Genomic DNA, 27,900 nt, shown 5'->3' on the forward strand with positions numbered 1-27,900 from the left:
TAAATTGACAAAAGCATGTGCCTTTTGGACGTCCAATTCCAAAACCATAGACATTACAATAGTGTTGCCTTTTCTCCCCACTTGTGGTTATAACAGCCTCCACTTTTTAACAAAGTTATTTACAATATTTTGAGTGTATCTGTGGGAACCTGTGCTCACTTACAGTATTTGTAAAGTCAGGCACTTATATTAGATAAGAAGGTCTGGTTTACAATCAGCATTCCAATTCATCCCAGAGCTGTTTACTCAGGTTTAGTGGAGTTATGGTCAGGTCTCTGTGCAGGCTACTGGAGTTCCTCCACACCAAACTCATCAAACAATGTGAGAAGAAAATGCTGTTGTGTTTAAAATCTCATCACAAACACAATTCCTGCACCAACATTAATTCCAAGCTTTTATTTTTATTGGAATGATGCAGAGAAGAAAGCAGCTAGACGGAGATCAGTGCTTAAACCCCCAGTGAGCAGCTGAGGCCTACAGTGGCAAGGAAAAACTCCCTCTGACTAGGAGGAAGAAACCTTAAGAGGAACCAAGGCTCAGTAGGGGGAGCCCATCCTCCTCTGACTGGCACTGCACGTCTAATGTCCATTTGATATTAGAGATGGAACACAGCTGGAGGAACTGGGTGCTCTGTCTTGGGGTGTCTGGCTTGTAGATAAAAGTATATTCACATCCTCAGCTAGATCGTTGATGTTCAGAAGAGCAAGTGTGATGTCTTCATGTCATTTTTTCACAGGAACAGCTGGCCAGAAAAGTCACCATGGAATTCTGTCAGTAGGGATGTTTAGGTGCTCTTCTCCCTCTAGTGGAAATACCTTAATCCTCCAGATCCACAAAGGTTCCAAAGGTAAGAATCTGAACAATGCTGAGTAGGTGCTGAGGTCACTAATCATGCTGGAGGAGCCCAACGTCAATCAAGACAAAGCTCAACAAACACAATCCCAGATTTCATTCTGTAATCCAACACTTAAAGTAAGAATCCTGGTATGGAAGGAGCCCAACATCTATAAAGATGAAGCTCAGCACACGCAGTCCCAGTTTTCATTGTTATCCAATACTTCAGGTGTTAAAGTAAGAATCCTGGTAAAGGAGGAGCCCAAAATCTATAAAGATGAAGCTCAGCTCACACAATCCCAGTTTTCACCACTTCATACAGCCATTTAATTGTAAATGTAAATGTTAATACGAAGTAGCCTGATTTCGGCAAGCAGCATTACTCAGAACACCAGGAACTACAGACTCTGGTACAGTGAAGATTTCTGTAACATGCTGGAACCCCAAAAGACTGTGGAATAGCAATCGTACCAAAGTTAATAGACAGTGGTACAGCAGGTACAGTAGTACCTTATCAAGATGGAAAGAAAGGCTGTGGAACATTACACGTACCACACCAAGATGGCACAAAAGAAGTCTCTGGTACAGCAGAACTCTGATGGAGGGACTAAGACGGAGCAGAAAACAGTAATGCCAGGTGAATGGCAGAGAGAAAGGCAACTTCTCAATGATAAAAGCTGAAAGATGAAGAAGTCCTGATGATAGAACAAGTAGTTAAAATTCCTCGAAGTGTCTCTTTCTCTTTACAAAAACAGCCTTGCAAGAAGAAATCTCCTATCTCCTGACTAGCTGAGGAGTGAATATACTTTTGCTTCTTTCTGAGAATAGAACCAAATTGTGGAAAATTAGGCGGGGTAAATCTTGTTGGACCGTTTGGTAAAAGTCCGTTTCAGTGACTTCCAGGTTCTCCTGAAGAAGGTAGAGACCTGGTTACTCTTCTTAACTTCAGTGCCTTTGAATCAGAGAAAATAACAATGTATATTTCAGTTCATTAATAATTCATGATGATCATTTTTACCTAGACATTTATGTTGAGCTTTTACTCACATGCTGGTGTATGAGTTGGAGTTCTTTCAGCAGAAGCTTCTGTTGCACCCAAATCATCTGAACAATCTGCAGCTGTGTTGTGTTCATCTCTGCCATCAGTCATTATTATGGACTGAAAACTTGGGATGGAATCATTCTCTGCATCATCGTCTGTTTCTGTTGGATAAATGTTAATAAATTAATATAAAATTTGCTACAACAAGAAGAAATCATGAATTGTTGTATTAATATTAACATTTTTAATAATATTACCAGTTTGTGTAGGAAACGGGTGCTCCAAGATCTTTCCCACAATCAAAACTTGCAGCCATAAAATCAGTTGAATTCGAGGAGACAGCGACCTGATTGATTCCTGGTTGGAAAGGATTTCTTCATTAAAGATCGATTTAGAAACACTGAACTCCTCCATGAGCACCTTCAGTACAGTTTTCTTCACCACTTTTTCCAGAATTTGATTGCAGGAGTCCAACAGTTTGTCCTGATCAGTAGAACCTGAAGAATTGCTGCTGTTATCAGTGGCCTGAAAAGTTTTCTGTAGACCTCTTTCTTCAGTAGAAAGCTCCTCAACATTATTCAGGTCAGAGTTGTTACTGTGTGACTGAACAAGGAGCTTCTTCAAGTTTGGATCAACTGCTGGTTTATATGCAAGTTCCAAGTTCATCACCTTGTTACCAAAAGTGACCTCCAGCAGATTCAGAACAGATTCTGTTAGTGGATAGGAGACCACTTGAAGATCTGATGATGCCATGCTGGTGCAGGGTAGAATGCACTCCACCTGAGAGCTGGTGTATTTTTTAACCTTTGAGATCTCAGGTTGGCATTTCGTCTGCAGATGTTCACAGAGGGCATCAGACAGGGAAATGCTCAGACATTCAACAGTTTCCTCCTGGTCTTTGTTTCTGTCATACATATTGAAGGTCTGTCTAATGGTTATTCCGAGGTCAGTCTTGTCCTTTTTTGATAAACAAGCTGAGATCCTTCTGCCTTGCTTCTTGTTGAAACATGAACAAGATGATCCTGGAAGACTTGATGATTCCTGAATCTGCTTCAGGATGCCACTGATCATGTCCCTGATGTCATCACTGTTGACTGAGGAAACTGATGACACAGAAGGTTCCTGAGCTGATAGTTTTCTCTGGATTCCCACCAGAGTATTAATAAAGAACGTCTTTGCTTTGTGCAATGGGTGGAAGCATGTGCAGGGTGAACTATGGCTGTCTGAGTTAATAGATTTAGATAATATCGATGGACCAGACTCTGATGACAGAAACCCTGAACTTGTCAGAAGACGGTTTATCTTTTCCAAGGTGGGTCGAAAGATATCTCCACTTATTTGCTCTGCTTGAAGGACTTCTGCAGCATTGTCAGTTGTGATGCCCTGAGATTTGATCTCTCCAGAAAGTACGAACTCACCAGAGGTCACCTGATTAATTGGGGATTCAGATTGCATCTGTTTCAACAGAGTCATTAAACTGTTCAGTGCCTTCAGCACGACAATCTCCTCCGACATGAACACGGTGGTTATCTTCAAAGATTCGCTGGAGGAAACTGAAACGGAGCTTTCAGGATCACTCTGACTATCTGGACTAATCCGAGAACTCTCCAGAGTTGTACATTCCCAGCTCGCATTTTGAGTTGAACCCGAGTCCTGAAGATTCACACTGGTGGTTGGTGTGAGCTGCACAAAGTCCAGCAGAGCAGGAACCACATCCTCCTGAACTTTCTCCAATATAGTGGCTTTGATCCTATTAATTAGCATCTGGAGATCATCCACCATCATCTAAACAAGCAAAGAAAAAACATTAACTGTTAGAATTGGATCTGAAATCAGAGATCAAAGTTTAAAAGAACTGTTTAAAAGAAAATTAAAGTAAGTCAAAACGATCTGGTGCAAAATCTGGTCAAGTCACAGTACTGAAGATAAATGATCATGAACTCACCAGCACACTTTCAGCTCCATCAGTCGACATGTTTCTCCTAACACATGGAAAGAGTTTTAGACTTACACATGATTTAACATTATTCTTATTCTCAGAACATTCTCCACGCTGATCAAAAGTTGAAGCACTTACTGATTCCAGTTTGTAAATGGTAGAACCAGTACAGATGATCCAGGCCGAGCACCAACACAACCAGGAGGGTTCGAGTCCTGATCTAAAATGATGACTTTTTCCTGGTCATCAGCACTTAAAGTCTGCAGAACTTCTTCCCTCAGTTCCTCCAGCTGGATCCTCTGATTTAATTCCCACACCTAAACACATTATAAATATGAGTGATCATTTTAATAAAATAAAATGGCTGTTTTCCATTATATTGTAGTGAAAGCTTCTTCTTACCAGATCAGCATAGATTGGATTACTGCTGGGTTTCCCATAAGTCTTGGTGCTTGACATAGAAAACAACCATGATGGATCAATATCAATGTAAAGGAATAAATAAAAGAATCTTGATTTGGAATAAAGAAGCTGTTGAAGCTTACATGTTCCTGAAGGTGCTCCTGCCTCTGTAGATGAGCCAGTCTATCATGTGGGCAGAGCTGATGTTCTCAGGCAACATCTCAGGAACTCCACCTTTTACTTTAAGCAGCAGAAAGTCCTTCAGCAGCTGCTTCTAAGGACCAGATGTGATGGCTTTATTAGTACTACACCCACTTTAACGCTAATAAATAAATAAACGTTTTGAATTTAGAGTGGAGTTACGTGACATTTTCATACTCAAACTGCAAGCTACATTACTCAGAGCAGATACTTATGACTAAACAGTTCTGCTCTGACAGTTACTGAGATGTTTTCTAATAATGGTGGTGTAAATGTAAAGATAAACATTTATTTAACAAAGTAGAGGTATGGTAAGTTTTACGTTACCTCTTGTAGTAAACGTTTTTGCCAGCTCTCCTGAACGTTGCTGATGTATTCTATGTACTCAATCAGATCCATCAGCGAGCACAGCACCTAAAAGAAACAAAGCGCTTGTTCAGAGATGCTAAAGACCTTCTGAAATGCTAAAGGTGTAAAACTGCTCAGTACTTATGTATGATCTTCTAATTCCTGGAGATCTAATGAGCGTACCTGATCCTCCTCAGTGACGAGGCTCTGTTTAACTAGCTGCTGCTTCTTCTGTGGCCAGTTAATGAATTTCTTCGAGCGTGGATCACAGAGGCTGTTGGAGGATCCACGCTCCACTTGCATGTTCAGGTTCGACTGGTCAAATACTGCCGATTTTATTTTTCGCTATGAGAAGAAACAAAATGCACTAAAATAAATATTAGTCATCAAGTTATGGTGTTCAATTTAAAGTGTCTGATTCAACATTAAGTCTAATAATCAAAGTCGAGAGTAAAACTAGTTTAGGTACTTACACTTTTTCCTAATTTGCTCCTAAACCATTGGAGCAACCGCCCCAGGCGAAAAGGAACCTTCCAGCCCTTACGGGTCCTCATGGGGCCTATAGCATTCTCTTTCTTCTCACTGGGCATCTGGAAATGCAGACAAAACACCATCAAATTTTTTGTGACATGTATAAAGGTTTGGACACCCTTCCAGTTCCATCAATAAAGCTAACTGATGCTTACAAGGCAGTGGAAAACAATAAAAATATCAAGGTGCCCCCAGTTCCAGTCAGAAATGCAGGATGAACAGCATGATAGTCAATTCAATATCAGAGCTTTTAGAGAAAATCCACACTGCTGCCAGGGTTTAAACCTTTAAAAACACTAAACTACTGTCCAGATATTATTAAACTGATCATGACCCCAAAGTATTCACACCCTAAAGTGCAGCTTTAACAAATGCTGTGCAGCAATTTAGTTTTAGATCACAGTCACAATCAAAAAATAACAACATTAATTATCATAGAAATTAATTTTAATTTATGTTATTAATGCAGTGAAATTATTTAGGTTTTAATGATTTAATTCGTAATTGTTTACATAAAATGAAATAAAATATTAATTTTATATACCCATTTTATCATTGATTATTAAGTAAGTGCCTTTTAGAACAGGACCTGAAATGTCTAATTTATTTATTACAAAATATCAGGACAGGACCTGAAATCTCAAATATATTTAATCTAAAATATTAGGAAATGTCCTAAAATGTCAAATTTATTAATGTAAAAATATTGGGACATGCTCTATAGGACGTGTGTGATCTATTCAATAAAAACCATTAGGAGCACCCGCCTGTATCATTAATGTAATAGCTGCACTTACATTTCTCTGCTTTCCGCTGCTACACAAGAACAGAAATGAGGTGATGAGCTCTCATCCTCCTCCTAATCAACCCTGATCCGAGACCGCGCTCTGTGACGTCACAGTCGACTGAAAGAGTGCAGGTGTGAACCGTCACTGCAGTCACGTGATTCACCGAACCGCTATTGGGGCTCCGCCAATGCGCATGCGCAATAACTACGGCTGTACGAGTGATTTCTTTTCGTTTGTTTAGATCAAATTATTCGGGATAAATAATCACAATAATAATAATAACTAATACAAAGCATCTCTTTTGAGGTCAGGACTTTAACTAGGCAATTTAAGTACATTATTTGTGTCTGGGGGTCATTCAGATGTAAACTGGTTCACGTGTTTTGGTTAGCCATGTAAGTGTAAAGTGTAAAATGCATGTTAGATTACATTGTTCCTTCAATTATTATGATTTACAAAATGTGTTGTATTTATTTAAGCGGTGTAATATAATGTTTAATAATCTGAAAGACTTTGTATGCCGTTCATCTTTTGACCAACAGGTGAGGCCAAAATGTAAGAAACTGTAACAGGTCAGTAACACCAACTGATACTGAACTCAGTGTTTTCTCAAACCTATTTATGCAAAACTAAATCATATTAACAAGAAAGCCAGGGTTAGTTTGAGGCAATATTTCTCCTTTTAATGTTCAACTTTTTGTATTTTCCCAATTTTGTATGCTCAGTATCCTGTGCACTCAGAACTTCAGCACATACAGAGGACCACTTTCCTTTCTCAGTTTTTACTGTTGTTCATCCTGGTGAATCTACCAGACAGTAGAGGTCGCTGTTTCAAGGCTGCTATACCCCATCCATTCATACTTTGCTTAAACACACCTAACTGAGGCTGTTAAACACCAGCCAGACTGGTGGCACCACCAAGACTCAGACCTGAAACCCGGGTCTCAGCCATAGTGGGTGATCATATTAGTCTGTTGCACCAACCAAAGGCTTTAAAAGATGTAGTTTTATACTCTACAAATACAAACACGCTTGTTGTACAGTTGCATGTTTGCCTGCCTGTTAATGGACGACAGATTATAGGGGTGTTTCTTAAAATTGTATTTTAGCAATGGGACATACATTTGGCTTTTACTTTACTTTGCTATCTAAGACAACTACCAAGTTGTCTTAGACTTTTTTTTTTTAACTTTTTTTTTTTTTAAATAGCTTTTATTTATTGTGGTTCGGTGGGTAGTACTGTCGGCTCACAGCAAGAAGGACCTAGGTTCGATTCCCAGGTGGACCGGCCCTGTGGGTTCTGTGGGTTTCCTCCCACAGTTCAAAGACATGTAAGTTAGGTAAATTGGAGATACAAAATTGCCTGTGACGGTGTTTAACACTGAACTTGAACTTATGAATCCTGTGTAACCTGTAACTACCTGTCATGTCACGAATGTAAAGTGTAAAACATGACAGTAAAACGCTAAAAAATAAATAAACCTCTTATTCGTTTGTAGCTTTTGAAAAAAATCATTTCTATTGTTGAAACATATCCATTTTTAGCTGATGAATTCTTCTTTGTTAGTACAAAGTCAAAAACATGGTATAGTTATGGTGGGTATATGCAGAGGTGGAAAGAGTACTAAAATATTGTACTCAAGTAAAAGTACTATTACTTTAATGAATTTTTACTTAAGTACGAGTAAAATTACTAGTCTAAAAATCTACTCAAGTAAAAAGTAACTCATTTAAAATGTACTCAGAGTAAACGTTACTTAGTTACTTTTTTAACAGAAGGAGGGAGTGTGTCTCCTGTGTAATGCAAACAGGGCAAGTGGATATAAATCTCACAATAGTTGTTTTTAATTTAAATATAATAGAAAAAAACATGTTTATACAACATTTAAAACATTTAGGGATTTGTAATGTGTCATTTTAGTACAGACTATCCCATAAAACCTTTTCGAACTGTATAATGACTGAAGTTGGCATTAATTGTGGATTCTATAGACCAGCCTTCTTTTCATCACCAACAAATACAAGGTTACAAGTGTTGTGACTTTCACTAAATGACCCAAAGAGAACCTTCAAGATGTATAAGACAAAACTTTGCCATTCTTTGACATCAGACTATGTTGTCAAATAACGAAACATCAAACTCCAAACATGTTAAACTTTTAAAATCACCCTTCCCTCCCTACTCTATACCTAGATTACAGCTCCTTTATTTTAGCACCAGTTTATTTTCCATCGCAGAATTCACTGCAGCAGTTTCCCAGTTACTCAGTAACGGATGTTATTTAAAATGTAGCGAATTACAATTCTTAATACAAAACATACTTAAGTAAAATTACAGGTTGTAAAATCTACTTTCTACTAATGTCTCTGTAAATAAATCCTCATACACTGTTAGTATTTATTTTGTAGTATTTGACTAAAATCTTAACTTCTTAACGTATGCCCACGTAACACACTAGACTGAAGTAGACTGTAGACTTTTTATAATTCCTTATTTCCTCTTCAGCCCCAAAGTATATTGCTGTCGCTACCATGTTTCATTTGGTAATGCACATTGAAATTTTGGCTAAAAATACAACCTTGGGTTTATCTGACCATAACAAGTGTTCCTGAATGATTTTGGCAGACTTGATGTTAATTTTTTGCAAGATGTAGCTAGATATGGATGTTTTTATTTCCAATCAGTAGCAGAAATTCCTGCAGCTCTTTTAATGTAGCTGGAGCCTCTGGCAGCCTCCCAGACCAGTTTTTTCTTGTGTTTTGGAGGGATGTCCAGTTCTTGGTAATATAACTGTTGTGACATGTTTTATTTACTTAGTTTACGTAGTTGCTGACAGCTAATACGTCATCAAAGTGTGCACATGAGACAAATCTGCATTTGTGTAAAATAACCATTCACTCTGAAAGCTACACATGTATCTGTGTTTATCTGAATTTTCCTTATTGTTTTACTTTTAAACTTGTGTTACAGCTCAAGGTTCTGAGAAAATGTAAAAATCAGCTTTAAGGGAAAAATTCCTTGAAACTCAATGCCTTTGGATGTGCAGTCAAATACCAAAATTGCCCTTATATACAGGATCCGGAATAACATTATGACCACCTCCGTGTTTCTACACTCACTGTCCAATTTATCAGCTCCACTTACCATATAGAAGCACTTGTAGTTCTACAATTACTGACTGTAGTCCATTTGTTTCTCTGCATGCTTTTTTAACCTTTCATACTGTTCTTCAATGGTCAGGACCACCACAGAGCAGGTATTATTTAGGTGGTGGGTCATTCTCAGCACTGCAGTGACACTGACATGGTGGTGGTATGTTAGTGTGTGTTGTGCTGGTATGAGTGGATCAGACACAGCAGCACAGCTGGAGTTTTTAAACACCTCACTGTCACTGCTGGACTGAGAATAGTCCACCAACAAAAAATATCCTGCCAACAGCGTCCTGTGGGCAGCATCCTGTGACCACTGATGAAGGTCTAGAAAATGACCACCTCAAACAGCAACAATAGATGAACGATCGTACCAACTAGGTAGGAGTGTCTAATAGAGTGGACAGTAAGTGGACATGATATTTAAAAACTCCAGCAGCGCTGCTGTGTCTGTGGTCCTTAACATATACCTTTAGATTCATGAGAATCATGCATAAAGACAAGTGCTTGTTTTATAGGGAGTGTCCTAGACAGGCTTATGCAAACTTTAACATTCTTAACTCAGTAAATACCTGGCAATCCTTAAATATGAAATGTAAACTGACTGTAATGGTTGTAGTTCAAAAGGGCCGTGCAGAGAACAAGCTGCCCAGAAAATGTACACACCCTGCCAAGGTCTGGATACAAATCAATCAAATGCTATAGTCAAACACAAGGTGGACAAGGTGACCCGTTCAATGGGTAAATTAAAGCTTAAATAATTAACATCTTAAGTCATCTGTCAGTTTGCCCTCACAAATAACTTTGAACATGGAGTGAGAGGGAGAACCATCAGAACCATATTTTAGGCAAAACAACATAAAGAACATCATGTAACATTTCTTCTCAATGGTGTAAACAACATTTTTACATGATCCATCTTCACACTGACATGCAGCCCCGGTTCTGGACTGCGTTGCTTAGGGGGCAGTGAGAAAAGTACCGGCCCTGCGTGTGTTACTTTACTTTCGCCCTACACACGGCGTTACTAAGACTAAAAGTGAACACTGCTTACAATAATAACCGAACCCCTTTTAATTCCCACGGTAGCAGCAGTTTCCTTCTGTTTCATGTCGCTCCATCTCGGATTAATTCTGTTTACATGATTTCTTATGGGAAAAATAGGTTTAACTAACGAACATTTTGACTTAAGAACAGCCCTTCGGAACCAATTAAATTCGCAAGTCAAGTGTCCACTGTATCCAAGCCCGGAGTGGAGATTCGGGAGGATTCCCGATGGGCCGGCTCATGTCAGTCTCGGGTTTGGGCCGGTTGGATGGAAAAAATAATTTTGACATTTATCTGTCACTTATCTAATCTTCTTCTTACATTCATTCATCTGACAGCGCAGCCCCTACCTACATCGCAGTACATCAGATGGGTTCTACCATCTGAGGGAATCCCCCCTCCCAAATGTTTCAGTTGGTTTGGCCCACGAGTCGTCTTTTCTTGAGCGCCGGTAAAAGTAAACTTACAACAGAATCAACAGTCAGTGGTGATTTTCGCAAATCATCAGTCGGTGTTTTTTTTTAGAACTCAATACACAGCATAAATCACAAATATCCAGTTTCAAGCTGAAAATAATAAACATAATTTGAAGTGTAATATATTAAATAGAATATATGGAATGTTTATGTTCCGACGCTGCTGTACTGATGATCCATGACTACTGAAGGGACAGGAAGTTATTTAAACTAACATAGTTATTTATAATGTAAAATATAACGTAGAGAATATACATGATATATGTTAAATTGTTCAGACATTCAGAAAGATGTCAGCATGATAGCCTAATTTATTTTAACAAATGGAGACAAATAGCCTAAATCACTATCAATTTTACACCATCATAATATAGGCATAATAATGTTTATTTAGGGTTTTATAGTGATGTTGTGTAGATCAGGATTTAACATGTTTATTTAGGGTTTATAGTAATGTTGTGTAGATCAGGATTTAACATGTTTATTTAGGGTTTGTAGTAATGTTGTGTAGATCAGGATTTAACATGTTTATTTAGGGTTTATAGTAATGTTGTGTAGATCAGGGTTTAACATGTTTATTTAGGGTTTATAGTAATGTTGTGTAGATCAGGATTTAACATGTTTATTTAGGGTTTATAGTAATGTTGTGTAGATCAGGATTTAACATGTTTATTTAGGGTTTGTAGTAATGTTGTGTAGATCAGGATTTAACATGTTTATTTAGGGTTTATAGTAATGTTGTGTAGATCAGGATTTAACATGTTTATTTAGGGTTTATAGTAATGTTGTGTAGATCAGGGTTTAACATGTTTATTTAGGGTTTATAGTAATGTTGTGTAGATCAGGATTTAACATGTTTATTTAGGGTTTATAGTAATGTTGTGTAGATCAGGATTTAACATGTTTAGGGTTTATAGTAATGTTGTGTAGATCAGGGTTTAACATGTTTATTTAGGGTTTATAGTAATGTTGTGTAGATCAGGATTTAACATGTTTATTTAGGGTTTATAGTAATATTGTGTAGATCAGGATTTAACATGTTTATTTAGGGTTTATAGTAATGTTGTGTAGATCAGGGTTTAACATGTTTATTTAGGGTTTATAGTAATGTTGTGTAGATCAGGATTTAACATGTTTATTTAGGGTTTATAGTAATGTTGTGTAGATCAGGGTTTAACATGTTTATTTAGGGTTTATAGTAATGTTGTGTAGATCAGGATTTAACATGTTTATTTAGGGTTTATAGTAATGTTGTGTAGATCAGGATTTAACATGTTTATTTAGGGTTTATAGTAATGTTGTGTAGATCAGGGTTTAACATGTTTATTTAGGGTTCTTTAACCAGCCACTAGGGAACACATGCCAGTGTATCTTTTGTGCCGGTCCCAAGCCCGGGTAAATGGTGAGGGTTGTGTCAGGAAGGGCATCCGACGTAAAACACTTTGCCAAAACTATCATGCGAGTTCATCTAAGAGATACCATACCGGATCGGTCGAGGCCCGGGTTAACAACGACCGCCACTGGTGCTGTTGACAAACAGGGTGCTGGTGGAAATTGTGCTACTGTTAGTCGAAGACCGCGAGGAGGGAAACGTGTCAGGAGACAGAAAGAGAGGAGGAAAGTCAAGAGTGTAGGACTGAGGGTGGCAACTCTAAATGTGGGGACAATGACAGGCAAAGGTAGAGAGCTGGCTGACATGATGCAGAGAAGGAAGGTAGATGTTTTATGTGTTCAAGAGACCAAGTGGAGGGGCAGTAAGGCTTACAGCATTGGAGCAGGGTTTAAACTTTTTTACCATGGTGTGGATAGAAAGAGAAATGGAGTAGGGGTGGTCTTGAAAGAGGAGTTAGCAAAGAATGTAGTAGAGGTGAAAAGAGTGTCAGATAGGGCGATGTGTCTGAAGGTAGAGGTAGAAGGTATGATGTTGAATGTTGTCAGTGGTTATGCTCCACAGGTGGGTTGTGAGAAAGAGGAAAAAGAGAAGTTCTGGAGGGATCTAGATGAAGTGATAGAGAGTATTCCCAAGGAGGAGAGAGTGGTGATCGGAGCAGACCTAAATGGACATGTTGGTGAAGGAAACAGAGGAGATGAGGAAGTGATGGGTAGGTTTGGTGTCAAGGAAAGGAACCAGGAAGGACAGATGGTGGTGGATTGTGCCAAGAGGATGGAAATGGCTGTAGTCAACACCTATTTCCAAAAACGGGAGGAACATAGGGTGACCTATAAGAGTGGAGGAAGGAGTTCACAAGTAGACTACATTCTGTGTAGAAGAGGAAACCTGACCGAGATTGGGGACTGTAAGGTTGTGGCAGGAGAGAGAGTGGCCAGACAGCATCGGATGGTGGTGTGTAGAATGACTGTTGTTGTGAAGAAAAGAAAAAGAGTCAAATTAGAGAAAAAGACCAAATGGTGGAAGCTGAGGAAGGAAGAATGTGGTGAAGAGTTCAGAGAGGAGCTGGTAAAGACTCTGGGTGGTAAGAAAGAGCTTCTAGATGACTGGGCTACAACAGCAACGGTGATTAGAGAGACAGGTAGGAAGGTACTTGGTGTGGCATCTGGACAGAGAAAAGAGGATAAGGAAACCTGGTGGTGGAATAGTGAAGTGCAGGAAGTGATTAAAAGGAAGAGGTTAGCCAAGAAGAAATGGGACATTGACAGGACTGACGAAAGTAGACAGGAATATAAGGGGATGAAACGTAAGGCAAAAAGAGAGGTAGCAAAGGCAAAGCAGAAGGCATATGAGGAGTTGTATGGGAGGTTGGACACTAAGGAAGGAGAGAAGGACTTGTATAGATTGGCCAGACAGAGGAATCAGGCTGGAAAGGATGTGCAGCAGGTTAGACTTGTCAAAGATAGGAATGGTAATGTTCTAACAAGTGAGGAGAGTGTGATGGGAAGATGGAAGGAGTACTTTGAGGAGCTAATGAATGAAGAGAATGAAAGGGAAAGAAGAGTAGAGGTCATAGGAACGGTGGATCAGGAAGTAGAAAAGATCAATGAGAATGAAGTTTGGAATGCTTTGAAGAGGATGAAGAAAGGGAAGGCAGTTGGACCTGATAACATACCAGTGGAAGTATGGAAATGTCTAGGTGAGATGGCAGTGAGGTTTTTGACTCAATTGTTCAATGGCATTGTTGAGAGTGAAAAAATGCCAGAGGAATGGAGGAGAAGTGTGCTGGTGCCCATTTTTAAGAACAAGGGTGATGTACAGAGTTGTAACAACTACAGGGGAATTAAGTTGATGAGCCACACAATGAGGATCTGGGAGAGAGTTGTAGAAGCTAGACTTAGACAAGAGGTAACTATTTGTGAGCAGCAGTATGGTTTCATGCCAAGAAAGAGTACCACAGATGCCATCTTTGCTTTGAGGATGCTGATGGAGAAGTACAGAGAGGGTCAGAAAGAGCTTCATTGTGTCTTTGTTGATTTAGAAAAAGCGTATGACAGAGTACCAAGGGAGGAGCTGTGGTGTTGTATGAGGAAATCTGGAGTAGTGGAGAAGTATGTCAGACTGGTACAGGACATGTATGAGGACAGCAGGACAGTGGTGAGATGTGCTGTAGGAGTCACAGATAGCTTTAAGGTGGAGGTGGGGCTACATCAAGGATCGGCTCTGAGCCCCTTCTTGTTTGCTTTGGTGATGGATCGACTAACAGATGAGGTCAGGCAGGAATCCCCATGGACTATGATGTTTGCAGATGATATTGTGATCTGTGGTGAGAACAGGGAACAGGTGGAAGATAACTTGGAGAGGTGGAGATATGCACTTGAAAGAAGAGGAATGAAAGTCAGCCGTAGTAAGACAGAGTACATGTGTGTGAATGGGAGAGAGACAGGTGGAACAGTGAGGCTACAAGGAGCAGAAGTCACAAAGGTGAAGGACTTCAAGTACTTAGGGTCAACTGTTCAGGAAAATGGGGAGTGTGGTAAAGAGGTCAAAAAGAGAGTCCAGGCAGGATGGAGTGGATGGAGAAAAGTTTCAGGAGTGATTTGTGACAAAAGGGTGACAGCAAAGGTCAAAGGAAAAGTTTACAGGACAGTGGTGAGACCAGCTATGTTGTATGGTTTGGAGACAGTGGCATTAACAAAAAGACAGGAGAAAGAACTGGAAGTGGCAGAAATGAAGATGTTGAGGTTCTCCTTGGGAGTGACAAGGATGGACAAGGTTAGGAATGAGATAATCAGAGGTACAGCACAGGTTAAACAACTAGGAGATAAAGTTAGAGAGGCCAGACTGAGATGGTTTGGACATGTCCAGAGGAGGGACAACGGGTATATTGGTAGAAGGATGTTAGATATGCAGCTGCCAGGAAAAAGACAAAGAGGAAGACCAAAGAGGAGATATATGGATGCAGTTAGAGAGGACATGGAAGTATTTGGGGTGAGGACAGAGGACGCAGTGGACAGAGTGAGATGGAGGAGGATGACTCGCTGTGGTGACCCCTGAAAAGGGAAAAGCCGAAAGAAGAAGAAGAATATAGGCTAAAAACAAAACAAAAAAACTTGAAGCATGTTATGTTATTCAGCAAAATAAGCTAACCCTTAATGAATTTTTTTTTGCCTCAGAGCAGCAGATAAGCCAGTCTGATCTTGCTAGTGAACCTAGTAGGCATGGAGAGGCCAGGACTACAGAGACAGGTAGAGAGGATAAAAATGAACAAAAAAAAACTATTTTATGTAACAAGTTGCACACAGAACAGATGTGATGGTTAGATTCTAAATGATACCCAGTACCCAGATATTCAGAATGCTGAAAATGCATTAAAATCAGCCCAAATGAAATAGGTAAACAGGAACTCTTGGAGGCCTTCATGTTAATGTACACAGAGAAGGAAATTCTCATGTCTATAGACAATCACACCGTTATTAATAAAGTTGCAGAAACCAGTGCACTGCTTAGGAGGCTTTTGATGCTGTAGGTAGCCTACTAAATATGTGTGTAGTGAAGCTACTTAAGAGTTTAGTGTAAACCTGACAATAGAGCACCTCTCAAGACATGCAATTTTAATTTCAAATTATTTTTACTTCACCTTATTGCTCCTGTACAAATGTAAATACGTTTTCATCTTTATAACATTTTTTACCTTTTAAATCTTTATCTGATTTAAATTAAACATGTTTAAGTCAAGTGTTTTCTGTTAACTTACCAACATATACCTGAACTTATACCCAATAAAAAGGCATTGAAAGAACTAGCTGCTGTTTTATTTATTCAAATTCCTCCTCCATGGAAAAAGTGGGCCGGGTTTGGGAATGAAACTCCCGGGCTGAAAAAGGGGCTCACTCCGGCCCTGACTGTATCTATATCTAACCTTAAAGGTTTTTACTTGTGATTGCTTGAAATATTTTATGTTTAGTGTGCTTTATCAAACTAAATGTTACCTATATATCAAATATCAGTATCCTGCTGTAAATTAATATATTGCAGTGTAACTGGTAGCTCAAATACATGTTAAACCAGATATGAACTTGCTTTCAAGTATAGTGGCATGGTCACTTAATTACAGCCGAGAATAAAAAACTGAAACATTAAAAGATTTTTCTACCCCACATAAGCATGCTGATGTACACTGATGAGGCATAACATTATGACCACCTTCTTAATATTGTCTTGGTCCCCCTTTTGCTGCCTCCACTTTTTAACAAAGTTATTTACAATATTTTGAGTGTATCTGTGGGAACCTGTGCTCACTTACAGTATTTGTAAAGTCAGGCACTTATATTAGATAAGAAGGTCTGGTTTACAATCAGCATTCCAATTCATCCCAGAGCTGTTTACTCAGGTTTAGTGGAGTTATGGTCAGGTCTCTGTGCAGGCTACTGGAGTTCCTCCACACCAAACTCATCAAACAATGTGAGAAGAAAATGCTGTTGTGTTTAAAATCTCATCACAAACACAATTCCTGCACCAACATTAATTCCAAGCTTTTATTTTTATTGGAATGATGCAGAGAAGAAAGCAGCTAGACGGAGATCAGTGCTTAAACCCCCAGTGAGCAGCTGAGGCCTACAGTGGCAAGGAAAAACTCCCTCTGACTAGGAGGAAGAAACCTTAAGAGGAACCAAGGCTCAGTAGGGGGAGCCCATCCTCCTCTGACTGGCACTGCACGTCTAATGTCCATTTGATATTAGAGATGGAACACAGCTGGAGGAACTGGGTGCTCTGTCTTGGGGTGTCTGGCTTGTAGATAAAAGTATATTCACATCCTCAGCTAGATCGTTGATGTTCAGAAGAGCAAGTGTGATGTCTTCATGTCATTTTTTCACAGGAACAGCTGGCCAGAAAAGTCACCATGGAATTCTGTCAGTAGGGATGTTTAGGTGCTCTTCTCCCTCTAGTGGAAATACCTTAATCCTCCAGATCCACAAAGGTTCCAAAGGTAAGAATCTGAACAATGCTGAGTAGGTGCTGAGGTCACTAATCATGCTGGAGGAGCCCAACGTCAATCAAGACAAAGCTCAACAAACACAATCCCAGATTTCATTCTGTAATCCAACACTTAAAGTAAGAATCCTGGTATGGAAGGAGCCCAACATCTATAAAGATGAAGCTCAGCACACGCAGTCCCAGTTTTCATTGTTATCCAATACTTCAGGTGTTAAAGTAAGAATCCTGGTAAAGGAGGAGCCCAAAATCTATAAAGATGAAGCTCAGCTCACACAATCCCAGTTTTCACCACTTCATACAGCCATTTAATTGTAAATGTAAATGTTAATACGAAGTAGCCTGATTTCGGCAAGCAGCATTACTCAGAACACCAGGAACTACAGACTCTGGTACAGTGAAGATTTCTGTAACATGCTGGAACCCCAAAAGACTGTGGAATAGCAATTGTACCAAAGTTAATAGACAGTGGTACAGCAGGTACAGTAGTACCTTATCAAGATGGAAAGAAAGGCTGTGGAACATTACACGTACCACACCAAGATGGCACAAAAGAAGTCTCTGGTACAGCAGAACTCTGATGGAGGGACTAAGACGGAGCAGAAAACAGTAATGCCAGGTGAATGGCAGAGAGAAAGGCAACTTCTCAATGATAAAAGCTGAAAGATGAAGAAGTCCTGATGATAGAACAAGTAGTTAAAATTCCTCGAAGTGTCTCTTTCTCTTTACAAAAACAGCCTTGCAAGAAGAAATCTCCTATCTCCTGACTAGCTGAGGAGTGAATATACTTTTGCTTCTTTCTGAGAATAGAACCAAATTGTGGAAAATTAGGCGGGGTAAATCTTGTTGGACCGTTTGGTAAAAGTCCGTTTCAGTGACTTCCAGGTTCTCCTGAAGAAGGTAGAGACCTGGTTACTCTTCTTAACTTCAGTGCCTTTGAATCAGAGAAAATAACAATGTATATTTCAGTTCATTAATAATTCATGATGATCATTTTTACCTAGACATTTATGTTGAGCTTTTACTCACATGCTGGTGTATGAGTTGGAGTTCTTTCAGCAGAAGCTTCTGTTGCACCCAAATCATCTGAACAATCTGCAGCTGTGTTGTGTTCATCTCTGCCATCAGTCATTATTATGGACTGAAAACTTGGGATGGAATCATTCTCTGCATCATCGTCTGTTTCTGTTGGATAAATGTTAATAAATTAATATAAAATTTGCTACAACAAGAAGAAATCATGAATTGTTGTATTAATATTAAAATTTTTAATAATATTACCAGTTTGTGTAGGAAACGGGTGCTCCAAGATCTTTCTCACAATCAAAACTTGCAGCCATAAAATCAGTTGAATTCGAGGAGACAGCGACCTGATTGATTCCTGGTTGGAAAGGATTTCTTCATTAAAGATCGATTTAGAAACACTGAACTCCTCCATGAGCACCTTCAGTACAGTTTTCTTCACCACTTTTTCCAGAATTTGATTGCAGGAGTCCAACAGTTTGTCCTGATCAGTAGAACCTGAAGAATTGCTGCTGTTATCAGTGGCCTGAAAAGTTTTCTGTAGACCTCTTTCTTCAGTAGAAAGCTCCTCAACATTATTCAGGTCAGAGTTGTTACTGTGTGACTGAACAAGGAGCTTCTTCAAGTTTGGATCAACTGCTGGTTTATATGCAAGTTCCAAGTTCATCACCTTGTTACCAAAAGTGACCTCCAGCAGATTCAGAACAGATTCTGTTAGTGGATAGGAGACCACTTGAAGATCTGATGATGCCATGCTGGTGCAGGGTAGAATGCACTCCACCTGAGAGCTGGTGTATTTTTTAACCTTTGAGATCTCAGGTTGGCATTTCGTCTGCAGATGTTCACAGAGGGCATCAGACAGGGAAATGCTCAGACATTCAACAGTTTCCTCCTGGTCTTTGTTTCTGTCATACATATTGAAGATCTGTCTAATGGTTATTCCGAGGTCAGTCTTGTCCTTTTTTGATAAACAAGCTGAGATCCTTCTGCCTTGCTTCTTGTTGAAACATGAACAAGATGATCCTGGAAGACTTGATGATTCCTGAATCTGCTTCAGGATGCCACTGATCATGTCCCTGATGTCATCACTGTTGACTGAGGAAACTGATGACACAGAAGGTTCTTGAGCTGATAGTTTTCTCTGGATTCCCACCAGAGTATTAATAAAGAACGTCTTTGCTTTGTGCAATGGGTGGAAGCATGTGCAGGGTGAACTATGGCTGTCTGAGTTAATAGATTTAGATAATATCGATGGACCAGACTCTGATGACAGAAACCCTGAACTTGTCAGAAGACGGTTTATCTTTTCCAAGGTGGGTCGAAAGATATCTCCACTTATTTGCTCTGCTTGAAGGACTTCTGCAGCATTGTCAGTTGTGATGCCCTGAGATTTGATCTCTCCAGAAAGTACGAACTCACCAGAGGTCACCTGATTAATTGGGGATTCAGATTGCATCTGTTTCAACAGAGTCATTAAACTGTTCAGTGCCTTCAGCACGACAATCTCCTCCGACATGAACACGGTGGTTATCTTCAAAGATTCGCTGGAGGAAACTGAAACGGAGCTTTCAGGATCACTCTGACTATCTGGACTAATCCGAGAACTCTCCAGAGTTGTACATTCCCAGCTCGCATTTTGAGTTGAACCCGAATCCTGAAGATTCACACTGGTGGTTGGTGTGAGCTGCACAAAGTCCAGCAGAGCAGGAACCACATCCTCCTGAACTTTCTCCAATATAGTGGCTTTGATCCTATTAATTAGCATCTGGAGATCATCCACCATCATCTAAACAAGCAAAGAAAAAACATTAACTGTTAGAATTGGATCTGAAATCAGAGATCAAAGTTTAAAAGAACTGTTTAAAAGAAAATTAAAGTAAGTCAAATCTGGTGCAAAATCTGGTCAAGTCACAGTACTGAAGATAAATGATCATGAACTCACCAGCACACTTTCAGCTCCATCAGTCGACATGTTTCTCCTAACACATGGAAAGAGTTTTAGACTTACACATGATTTTACATTATTCTTATTCTCAGAACATTCTCCACGCTGATCAAAAGTTGAAGCACTTACTGATTCCAGTTTGTAAATGGTAGAACCAGTACAGATGATCCAGGCCGAGCACCAACACAACCAGGAGGGTTCGAGTCCTGATCTAAAATGATGACTTTTTCCTGGTCATCAGCACTTAAAGTCTGCAGAACTTCTTCCTTCAGTTCCTCCAGCTGGATCCTCTGATTTAATTCCCACACCTAAACACATTATAAATATGAGTGATCATTTTAATAAAATAAAATGGCTGTTTTCCATTATATTGTAGTGAAAGCTTCTTCTTACCAGATCAGCATAGATTGGATTACTGCTGGGTTTCCCATAAGTCTTGGTGCTTGACATAGAAAACAACCATGATGGATCAATATCAATGTAAAGGAATAAATAAAAGAATCTTGATTTGGAATAAAGAAGCTGTTGAAGCTTACATGTTCCTGAAGGTGCTCCTGCCTCTGTAGATGAGCCAGTCTATCATGTGGGCAGAGCTGATGTTCTCAGGCAACATCTCAGGAACTCCACCTTTTACTTTAAGCAGCAGAAAGTCCTTCAGCAGCTGCTTCTAAGGACCAGATGTGATGGCTTTATTAGTACTACACCCACTTTAACGCTAATAAATAAATAAACGTTTTGAATTTAGAGTGGAGTTACGTGACATTTTCATACTCAAACTGCAAGCTACATTACTCAGAGCAGATACTTATGACTAAACAGTTCTGCTCTGACAGTTACTGAGATGTTTTCTAATAATGGTGGTGTAAATGTAAAGATAAACATTTATTTAACAAAGTAGAGGTATGGTAAGTTTTACGTTACCTCTTGTAGTAAACGTTTTTGCCAGCTCTCCTGAACGTTGCTGATGTATTCTATGTACTCAATCAGATCCATCAGCGAGTACAGCACCTAAAAGAAACAAAGCGCTTGTTCAGAGATGCTAAAGACCTTCTGAAATGCTAAAGGTGTAAAACTGCTCATGTATGACCTTCTAATTCCTGGAGATCTAATGAGCGTACCTGATCCTCCTCAGTGACGAGGCTCTGTTTAACTAGCTGCTGCTTCTTCTGTGGCCAGTTAATGAATTTCTTCGAGCGTGGATCACAGAGGCTGTTGGAGGATCCACGCTCCACTTGCATGTTCAGGTTCGACTGGTCAAATACTGCCGATTTTATTTTTCGCTATGAGAAGAAACAAAATGCACTAAAATAAATATTAGTCATCAAGTTATGGTGTTCAATTTAAAGTGTCTGATTCAACATTAAGTCTAATAATCAAAGTCGAGAGTAAAACTAGTTTAGGTACTTACACTTTTTCCTAATTTGCTCCTAAACCATTGGAGCAACCGCCCCAGGCGAAAAGGAACCTTCCAGCCCTTACGGGTCCTCATGGGGCCTATAGCATTCTCTTTCTTCTCACTGGGCATCTGGAAATGCAGACAAAACACCATCAAATTTTTTGTGACATGTATAAAGGTTTGGACACCCTTCCAGTTCCATCAATAAAGCTAACTGATGCTTACAAGGCAGTGGAAAACAATAAAAATATCAAGGTGCCCCCAGTTCCAGTCAGAAATGCAGGATGAACAGCATGATAGTCAATTCAATATCAGAGCTTTTAGAGAAAATCCACACTGCTGCCAGGGTTTAAACCTTTAAAAACACTAAACTACTGTCCAGATATTATTAAACTGATCATGACCCCAAAGTATTCACACCCTAAAGTGCAGCTTTAACAAATGCTGTGCAGCAATTTAGTTTTAGATCACAGTCACAATCAAAAAATAACAACATTAATTATCATAGAAATTAATTTTAATTTATGTTATTAATGCAGTGAAATTATTTAGGTTTTAATGATTTAATTCGTAATTGTTTACATAAAATGAAATAAAATATTAATTTTATATACCCATTTTATCATTGATTATTAAGTAAGTGCCTTTTAGAACAGGACCTGAAATGTCTAATTTATTTATTACAAAATATCAGGACAGGACCTGAAATCTCAAATATATTTAATCTAAAATATTAGGAAATGTCCTAAAATGTCAAATTTATTAATGTAAAAATATTGGGACATGCTCTATAGGACGTGTGTGATCTATTCAATAAAAACCATTAGGAGCACCCGCCTGTATCATTAATGTAATAGCTGCACTTACATTTCTCTGCTTTCCGCTGCTACACAAGAACAGAAATGAGGTGATGAGCTCTCATCCTCCTCCTAATCAACCCTGATCCGAGACCGCGCTCTGTGACGTCACAGTCGACTGAAAGAGTGCAGGTGTGAACCGTCACTGCAGTCACGTGATTCACCGAACCGCTATTGGGGCTCCGCCAATGCGCATGCGCAATAACTACGGCTGTACGAGTGATTTCTTTTCGTTTGTTTAGATCAAATTATTCGGGATAAATAATCACAATAATAATAATAACTAATACAAAGCATCTCTTTTGAGGTCAGGACTTTAACTAGGCAATTTAAGTACATTATTTGTGTCTGGGGGTCATTCAGATGTAAACTGGTTCACGTGTTTTGGTTAGCCATGTAAGTGTAAAGTGTAAAATGCATGTTAGATTACATTGTTCCTTCAATTATTATGATTTACAAAATGTGTTGTATTTATTTAAGCGGTGTAATATAATGTTTAATAATCTGAAAGACTTTGTATGCCGTTCATCTTTTGACCAACAGGTGAGGCCAAAATGTAAGAAACTGTAACAGGTCAGTAACACCAACTGATACTGAACTCAGTGTTTTCTCAAACCTATTTATGCAAAACTAAATCATATTAACAAGAAAGCCAGCGTTAGTTTGAGGCAATATTTCTCCTTTTAATGTTCAACTTTTTGTATTTTCCCAATTTTGTATGCTCAGTATCCTGTGCACTCAGAACTTCAGCACATACAGAGGACCACTTTCCTTTCTCAGTTTTTACTGTTGTTCATCCTGGTGAATCTACCAGACAGTAGAGGTCGCTGTTTCAAGGCTGCTATACCCCATCCATTCATACTTTGCTTAAACACACCTAACTGAGGCTGTTAAACACCAGCCAGACTGGTGGCACCACCAAGACTCAGACCTGAAACCCGGGTCTCAGCCATAGTGGGTGATCATATTAGTCTGTTGCACCAACCAAAGGCTTTAAAAGATGTAGTTTTATACTCTACAAATACAAACACGCTTGTTGTACAGTTGCATGTTTGCCTGCCTGTTAATGGACGACAGATTATAGGGGTGTTTCTTAAAATTGTATTTTAGCAATGGGACATACATTTGGCTTTTACTTTACTTTGCTATCTAAGACAACTACCAAGTTGTCTTAGACTTTTTTTTTTTAACTTTTTTTTTTTTTTAAATAGCTTTTATTTATTGTGGTTCGGTGGGTAGTACTGTCGGCTCACAGCAAGAAGGACCTAGGTTCGATTCCCAGGTGGACCGGCCCTGTGGGTTCTGTGGGTTTCCTCCCACAGTTCAAAGACATGTAAGTTAGGTAAATTGGAGATACAAAATTGCCTGTGACGGTGTTTAACACTGAACTTGAACTTATGAATCCTGTGTAACCTGTAACTACCTGTCATGTCACGAATGTAAAGTGTAAAACATGACAGTAAAACGCTAAAAAATAAATAAACCTCTTATTCGTTTGTAGCTTTTGAAAAAAATCATTTCTATTGTTGAAACATATAAATTTTTAGCTGATGAATTCTTCTTTGTTAGTACAAAGTCAAAAACATGGTATAGTTATGGTGGGTATATGCAGAGGTGGAAAGAGTACTAAAATATTGTACTCAAGTAAAAGTACTATTACTTTAATGAATTTTTACTTAAGTACGAGTAAAATTACTAGTCTAAAAATCTACTCAAGTAAAAAGTAACTCATTTAAAATGTACTCAGAGTAAACGTTACTTAGTTACTTTTTTAACAGAAGGAGGGAGTGTGTCTCCTGTGTAATGCAAACAGGGCAAGTGGATATAAATCTCACAATAGTTGTTTTTAATTTAAATATAATAGAAAAAAACATGTTTATACAACATTTAAAACATTTAGGGATTTGTAATGTGTCATTTTAGTACAGACTATCCCATAAAACCTTTTCGAACTGTATAATGACTGAAGTTGGCATTAATTGTGGATTCTATAGACCAGCCTTCTTTTCATCACCAACAAATACAAGGTTACAAGTGTTGTGACTTTCACTAAATGACCCAAAGAGAACCTTCAAGATGTATAAGACAAAACTTTGCCATTCTTTGACATCAGACTATGTTGTCAAATAACGAAACATCAAACTCCAAACATGTTAAACTTTTAAAATCACCCTTCCCTCCCTACTCTATACCTAGATTACAGCTCCTTTATTTTAGCACCAGTTTATTTTCCATCGCAGAATTCACTGCAGCAGTTTCCCAGTTACTCAGTAACGGATGTTATTTAAAATGTAGCGAATTACAATTCTTAATACAAAACATACTTAAGTAAAATTACAGGTTGTAAAATCTACTTTCTACTAATGTCTCTGTAAATAAATCCTCATACACTGTTAGTATTTATTTTGTAGTATTTGACTAAAATCTTAACTTCTTAACGTATGCCCACGTAACACACTAGACTGAAGTAGACTGTAGACTTTTTATAATTCCTTATTTCCTCTTCAGCCCCAAAGTATATTGCTGTCGCTACCATGTTTCATTTGGTAATGCACATTGAAATTTTGGCTAAAAATACAACCTTGGGTTTATCTGACCATAACAAGTGTTCCTGAATGATTTTGGCAGACTTGATGTTAATTTTTTGCAAGATGTAGCTAGATATGGATGTTTTTATTTCCAATCAGTAGCAGAAATTCCTGCAGCTCTTTTAATGTAGCTGGAGCCTCTGGCAGCCTCCCAGACCAGTTTTTTCTTGTGTTTTGGAGGGATGTCCAGTTCTTGGTAATATAACTGTTGTGACATGTTTTATTTACTTAGTTTACGTAGTTGCTGACAGCTAATACGTCATCAAAGTGTGCACATGAGACAAATCTGCATTTGTGTAAAATAACCATTCACTCTGAAAGCTACACATGTATCTGTGTTTATCTGAATTTTCCTTATTGTTTTACTTTTAAACTTGTGTTACAGCTCAAGGTTCTGAGAAAATGTAAAAATCAGCTTTAAGGGAAAAATTCCTTGAAACTCAATGCCTTTGGATGTGCAGTCAAATACCAAAATTGCCCTTATATACAGGATCCGGAATAACATTATGACCACCTCCGTGTTTCTACACTCACTGTCCAATTTATCAGCTCCACTTACCATATAGAAGCACTTGTAGTTCTACAATTACTGACTGTAGTCCATTTGTTTCTCTGCATGCTTTTTTAACCTTTCATACTGTTCTTCAATGGTCAGGACCACCACAGAGCAGGTATTATTTAGGTGGTGGGTCATTCTCAGCACTGCAGTGACACTGACATGGTGGTGGTATGTTAGTGTGTGTTGTGCTGGTATGAGTGGATCAGACACAGCAGCACAGCTGGAGTTTTTAAACACCTCACTGTCACTGCTGGACTGAGAATAGTCCACCAACAAAAAATATCCTGCCAACAGCGTCCTGTGGGCAGCATCCTGTGACCACTGATGAAGGTCTAGAAAATGACCACCTCAAACAGCAACAATAGATGAACGATCGTACCAACTAGGTAGGAGTGTCTAATAGAGTGGACAGTAAGTGGACACGATATTTAAAAACTCCAGCAGCGCTGCTGTGTCTGTGGTCCTTAACATATACCTTTAGATTCATGAGAATCATGCATAAAGACAAGTGCTTGTTTTATAGGGAGTGTCCTAGACAGGCTTATGCAAACTTTAACATTCTTAACTCAGTAAATACCTGGCAATCCTTAAATATGAAATGTAAACTGACTGTAATGGTTGTAGTTCAAAAGGGCCGTGCAGAGAACAAGCTGCCCAGAAAATGTACACACCCTGCCAAGGTCTGGATACAAATCAATCAAATGCTATAGTCAAACACAAGGTGGACAAGGTGACCCGTTCAATGGGTAAATTAAAGCTTAAATAATTAACATCTTAAGTCATCTGTCAGTTTGCCCTCACAAATAACTTTGAACATGGAGTGAGAGGGAGAACCATCAGAACCATATTTTAGGCAAAACAACATAAAGAACATCATGTAACATTTCTTCTCAATGGTGTAAACAACATTTTTACATGATCCATCTTCACACTGACATGCAGCCCCGGTTCTGGACTGCGTTGCTTAGGGGGCAGTGAGAAAAGTACCGGCCCTGCGTGTGTTACTTTACTTTCGCCCTACACACGGCGTTACTAAGACTAAAAGTGAACACTGCTTACAATAATAACCGAACCCCTTTTAATTCCCACGGTAGCAGCAGTTTCCTTCTGTTTCATGTCGCTCCATCTCGGATTAATTCTGTTTACATGATTTCTTATGGGAAAAATAGGTTTAACTAACGAACATTTTGACTTAAGAACAGCCCTTCGGAACCAATTAAATTCGCAAGTCAAGTGTCCACTGTATCCAAGCCCGGAGTGGAGATTCGGGAGGATTCCCGATGGGCCGGCTCATGTCAGTCTCGGGTTTGGGCCGGTTGGATGGAAAAAATAATTTTGACATTTATCTGTCACTTATCTAATCTTCTTCTTACATTCATTCATCTGACAGCGCAGCCCCTACCTACATCGCAGTACATCAGATGGGTTCTACCATCTGAGGGAATCCCCCCTCCCAAATGTTTCAGTTGGTTTGGCCCACGAGTCGTCTTTTCTTGAGCGCCGGTAAAAGTAAACTTACAACAGAATCAACAGTCAGTGGTGATTTTCGCAAATCATCAGTCGGTGTTTTTTTTTAGAACTCAATACACAGCATAAATCACAAATATCCAGTTTCAAGCTGAAAATAATAAACATAATTTGAAGTGTAATATATTAAATAGAATATATGGAATGTTTATGTTCCGACGCTGCTGTACTGATGATCCATGACTACTGAAGGGACAGGAAGTTATTTAAACTAACATAGTTATTTATAATGTAAAATATAACGTAGAGAATATACATGATATATGTTAAATTGTTCAGACATTCAGAAAGATGTCAGCATGATAGCCTAATTTATTTTAACAAATGGAGACAAATAGCCTAAATCACTATCAATTTTACACCATCATAATATAGGCATAATAATGTTTATTTAGGGTTTTATAGTGATGTTGTGTAGATCAGGATTTAACATGTTTATTTAGGGTTTATAGTAATGTTGTGTAGATCAGGATTTAACATGTTTATTTAGGGTTTGTAGTAATGTTGTGTAGATCAGGATTTAACATGTTTATTTAGGGTTTATAGTAATGTTGTGTAGATCAGGGTTTAACATGTTTATTTAGGGTTTATAGTAATGTTGTGTAGATCAGGATTTAACATGTTTATTTAGGGTTTATAGTAATGTTGTGTAGATCAGGATTTAACATGTTTATTTAGGGTTTGTAGTAATGTTGTGTAGATCAGGATTTAACATGTTTATTTAGGGTTTATAGTAATGTTGTGTAGATCAGGATTTAACATGTTTATTTAGGGTTTATAGTAATGTTGTGTAGATCAGGGTTTAACATGTTTATTTAGGGTTTATAGTAATGTTGTGTAGATCAGGATTTAACATGTTTAT

At 38.7% G+C, this 27,900-nt stretch overlaps 2 protein-coding genes across 2 annotated transcripts; both read right to left on the reverse strand.

Moving 5' to 3' along the window:
* Positions 1–381: 381 nt before the first annotated feature.
* Positions 382–9,882, reverse strand: LOC134318731 (uncharacterized). The gene is made up of 11 exons (XM_062999661.1): positions 9,841–9,882; positions 5,240–5,356; positions 4,950–5,111; positions 4,746–4,832; positions 4,361–4,491; positions 4,218–4,266; positions 3,954–4,132; positions 3,822–3,858; positions 2,134–3,661; positions 1,882–2,037; positions 382–1,786 (listed from the first exon to the last, which is right to left on the reverse strand). Exons 2-11 carry the CDS (start codon positions 5,354–5,356, stop codon positions 1,680–1,682), a joined length of 2,553 nt encoding a protein of 850 aa, XP_062855731.1. The 5' UTR covers positions 9,841–9,882; the 3' UTR covers positions 382–1,679.
* Positions 9,883–16,672: 6,790 nt separating this feature from the next.
* Positions 16,673–26,163, reverse strand: LOC134318732 (uncharacterized). The gene is made up of 11 exons (XM_062999662.1): positions 26,122–26,163; positions 21,520–21,636; positions 21,230–21,391; positions 21,033–21,119; positions 20,648–20,778; positions 20,505–20,553; positions 20,241–20,419; positions 20,109–20,145; positions 18,425–19,952; positions 18,173–18,328; positions 16,673–18,077 (listed from the first exon to the last, which is right to left on the reverse strand). The coding sequence occupies exons 2-11, from the start codon at positions 21,634–21,636 to the stop codon at positions 17,971–17,973; spliced, it is 2,553 nt and encodes an 850-aa protein (XP_062855732.1). The 5' UTR covers positions 26,122–26,163; the 3' UTR covers positions 16,673–17,970.
* Between the last annotated feature and the right edge of the window lie 1,737 nt (positions 26,164–27,900).

The sequence above is a fragment of the Trichomycterus rosablanca genome, chromosome 8 (assembly GCF_030014385.1).
Source record: "Trichomycterus rosablanca isolate fTriRos1 chromosome 8, fTriRos1.hap1, whole genome shotgun sequence".
NCBI classification, from domain to species: Eukaryota; Metazoa; Chordata; class Actinopteri; order Siluriformes; family Trichomycteridae; genus Trichomycterus; species Trichomycterus rosablanca.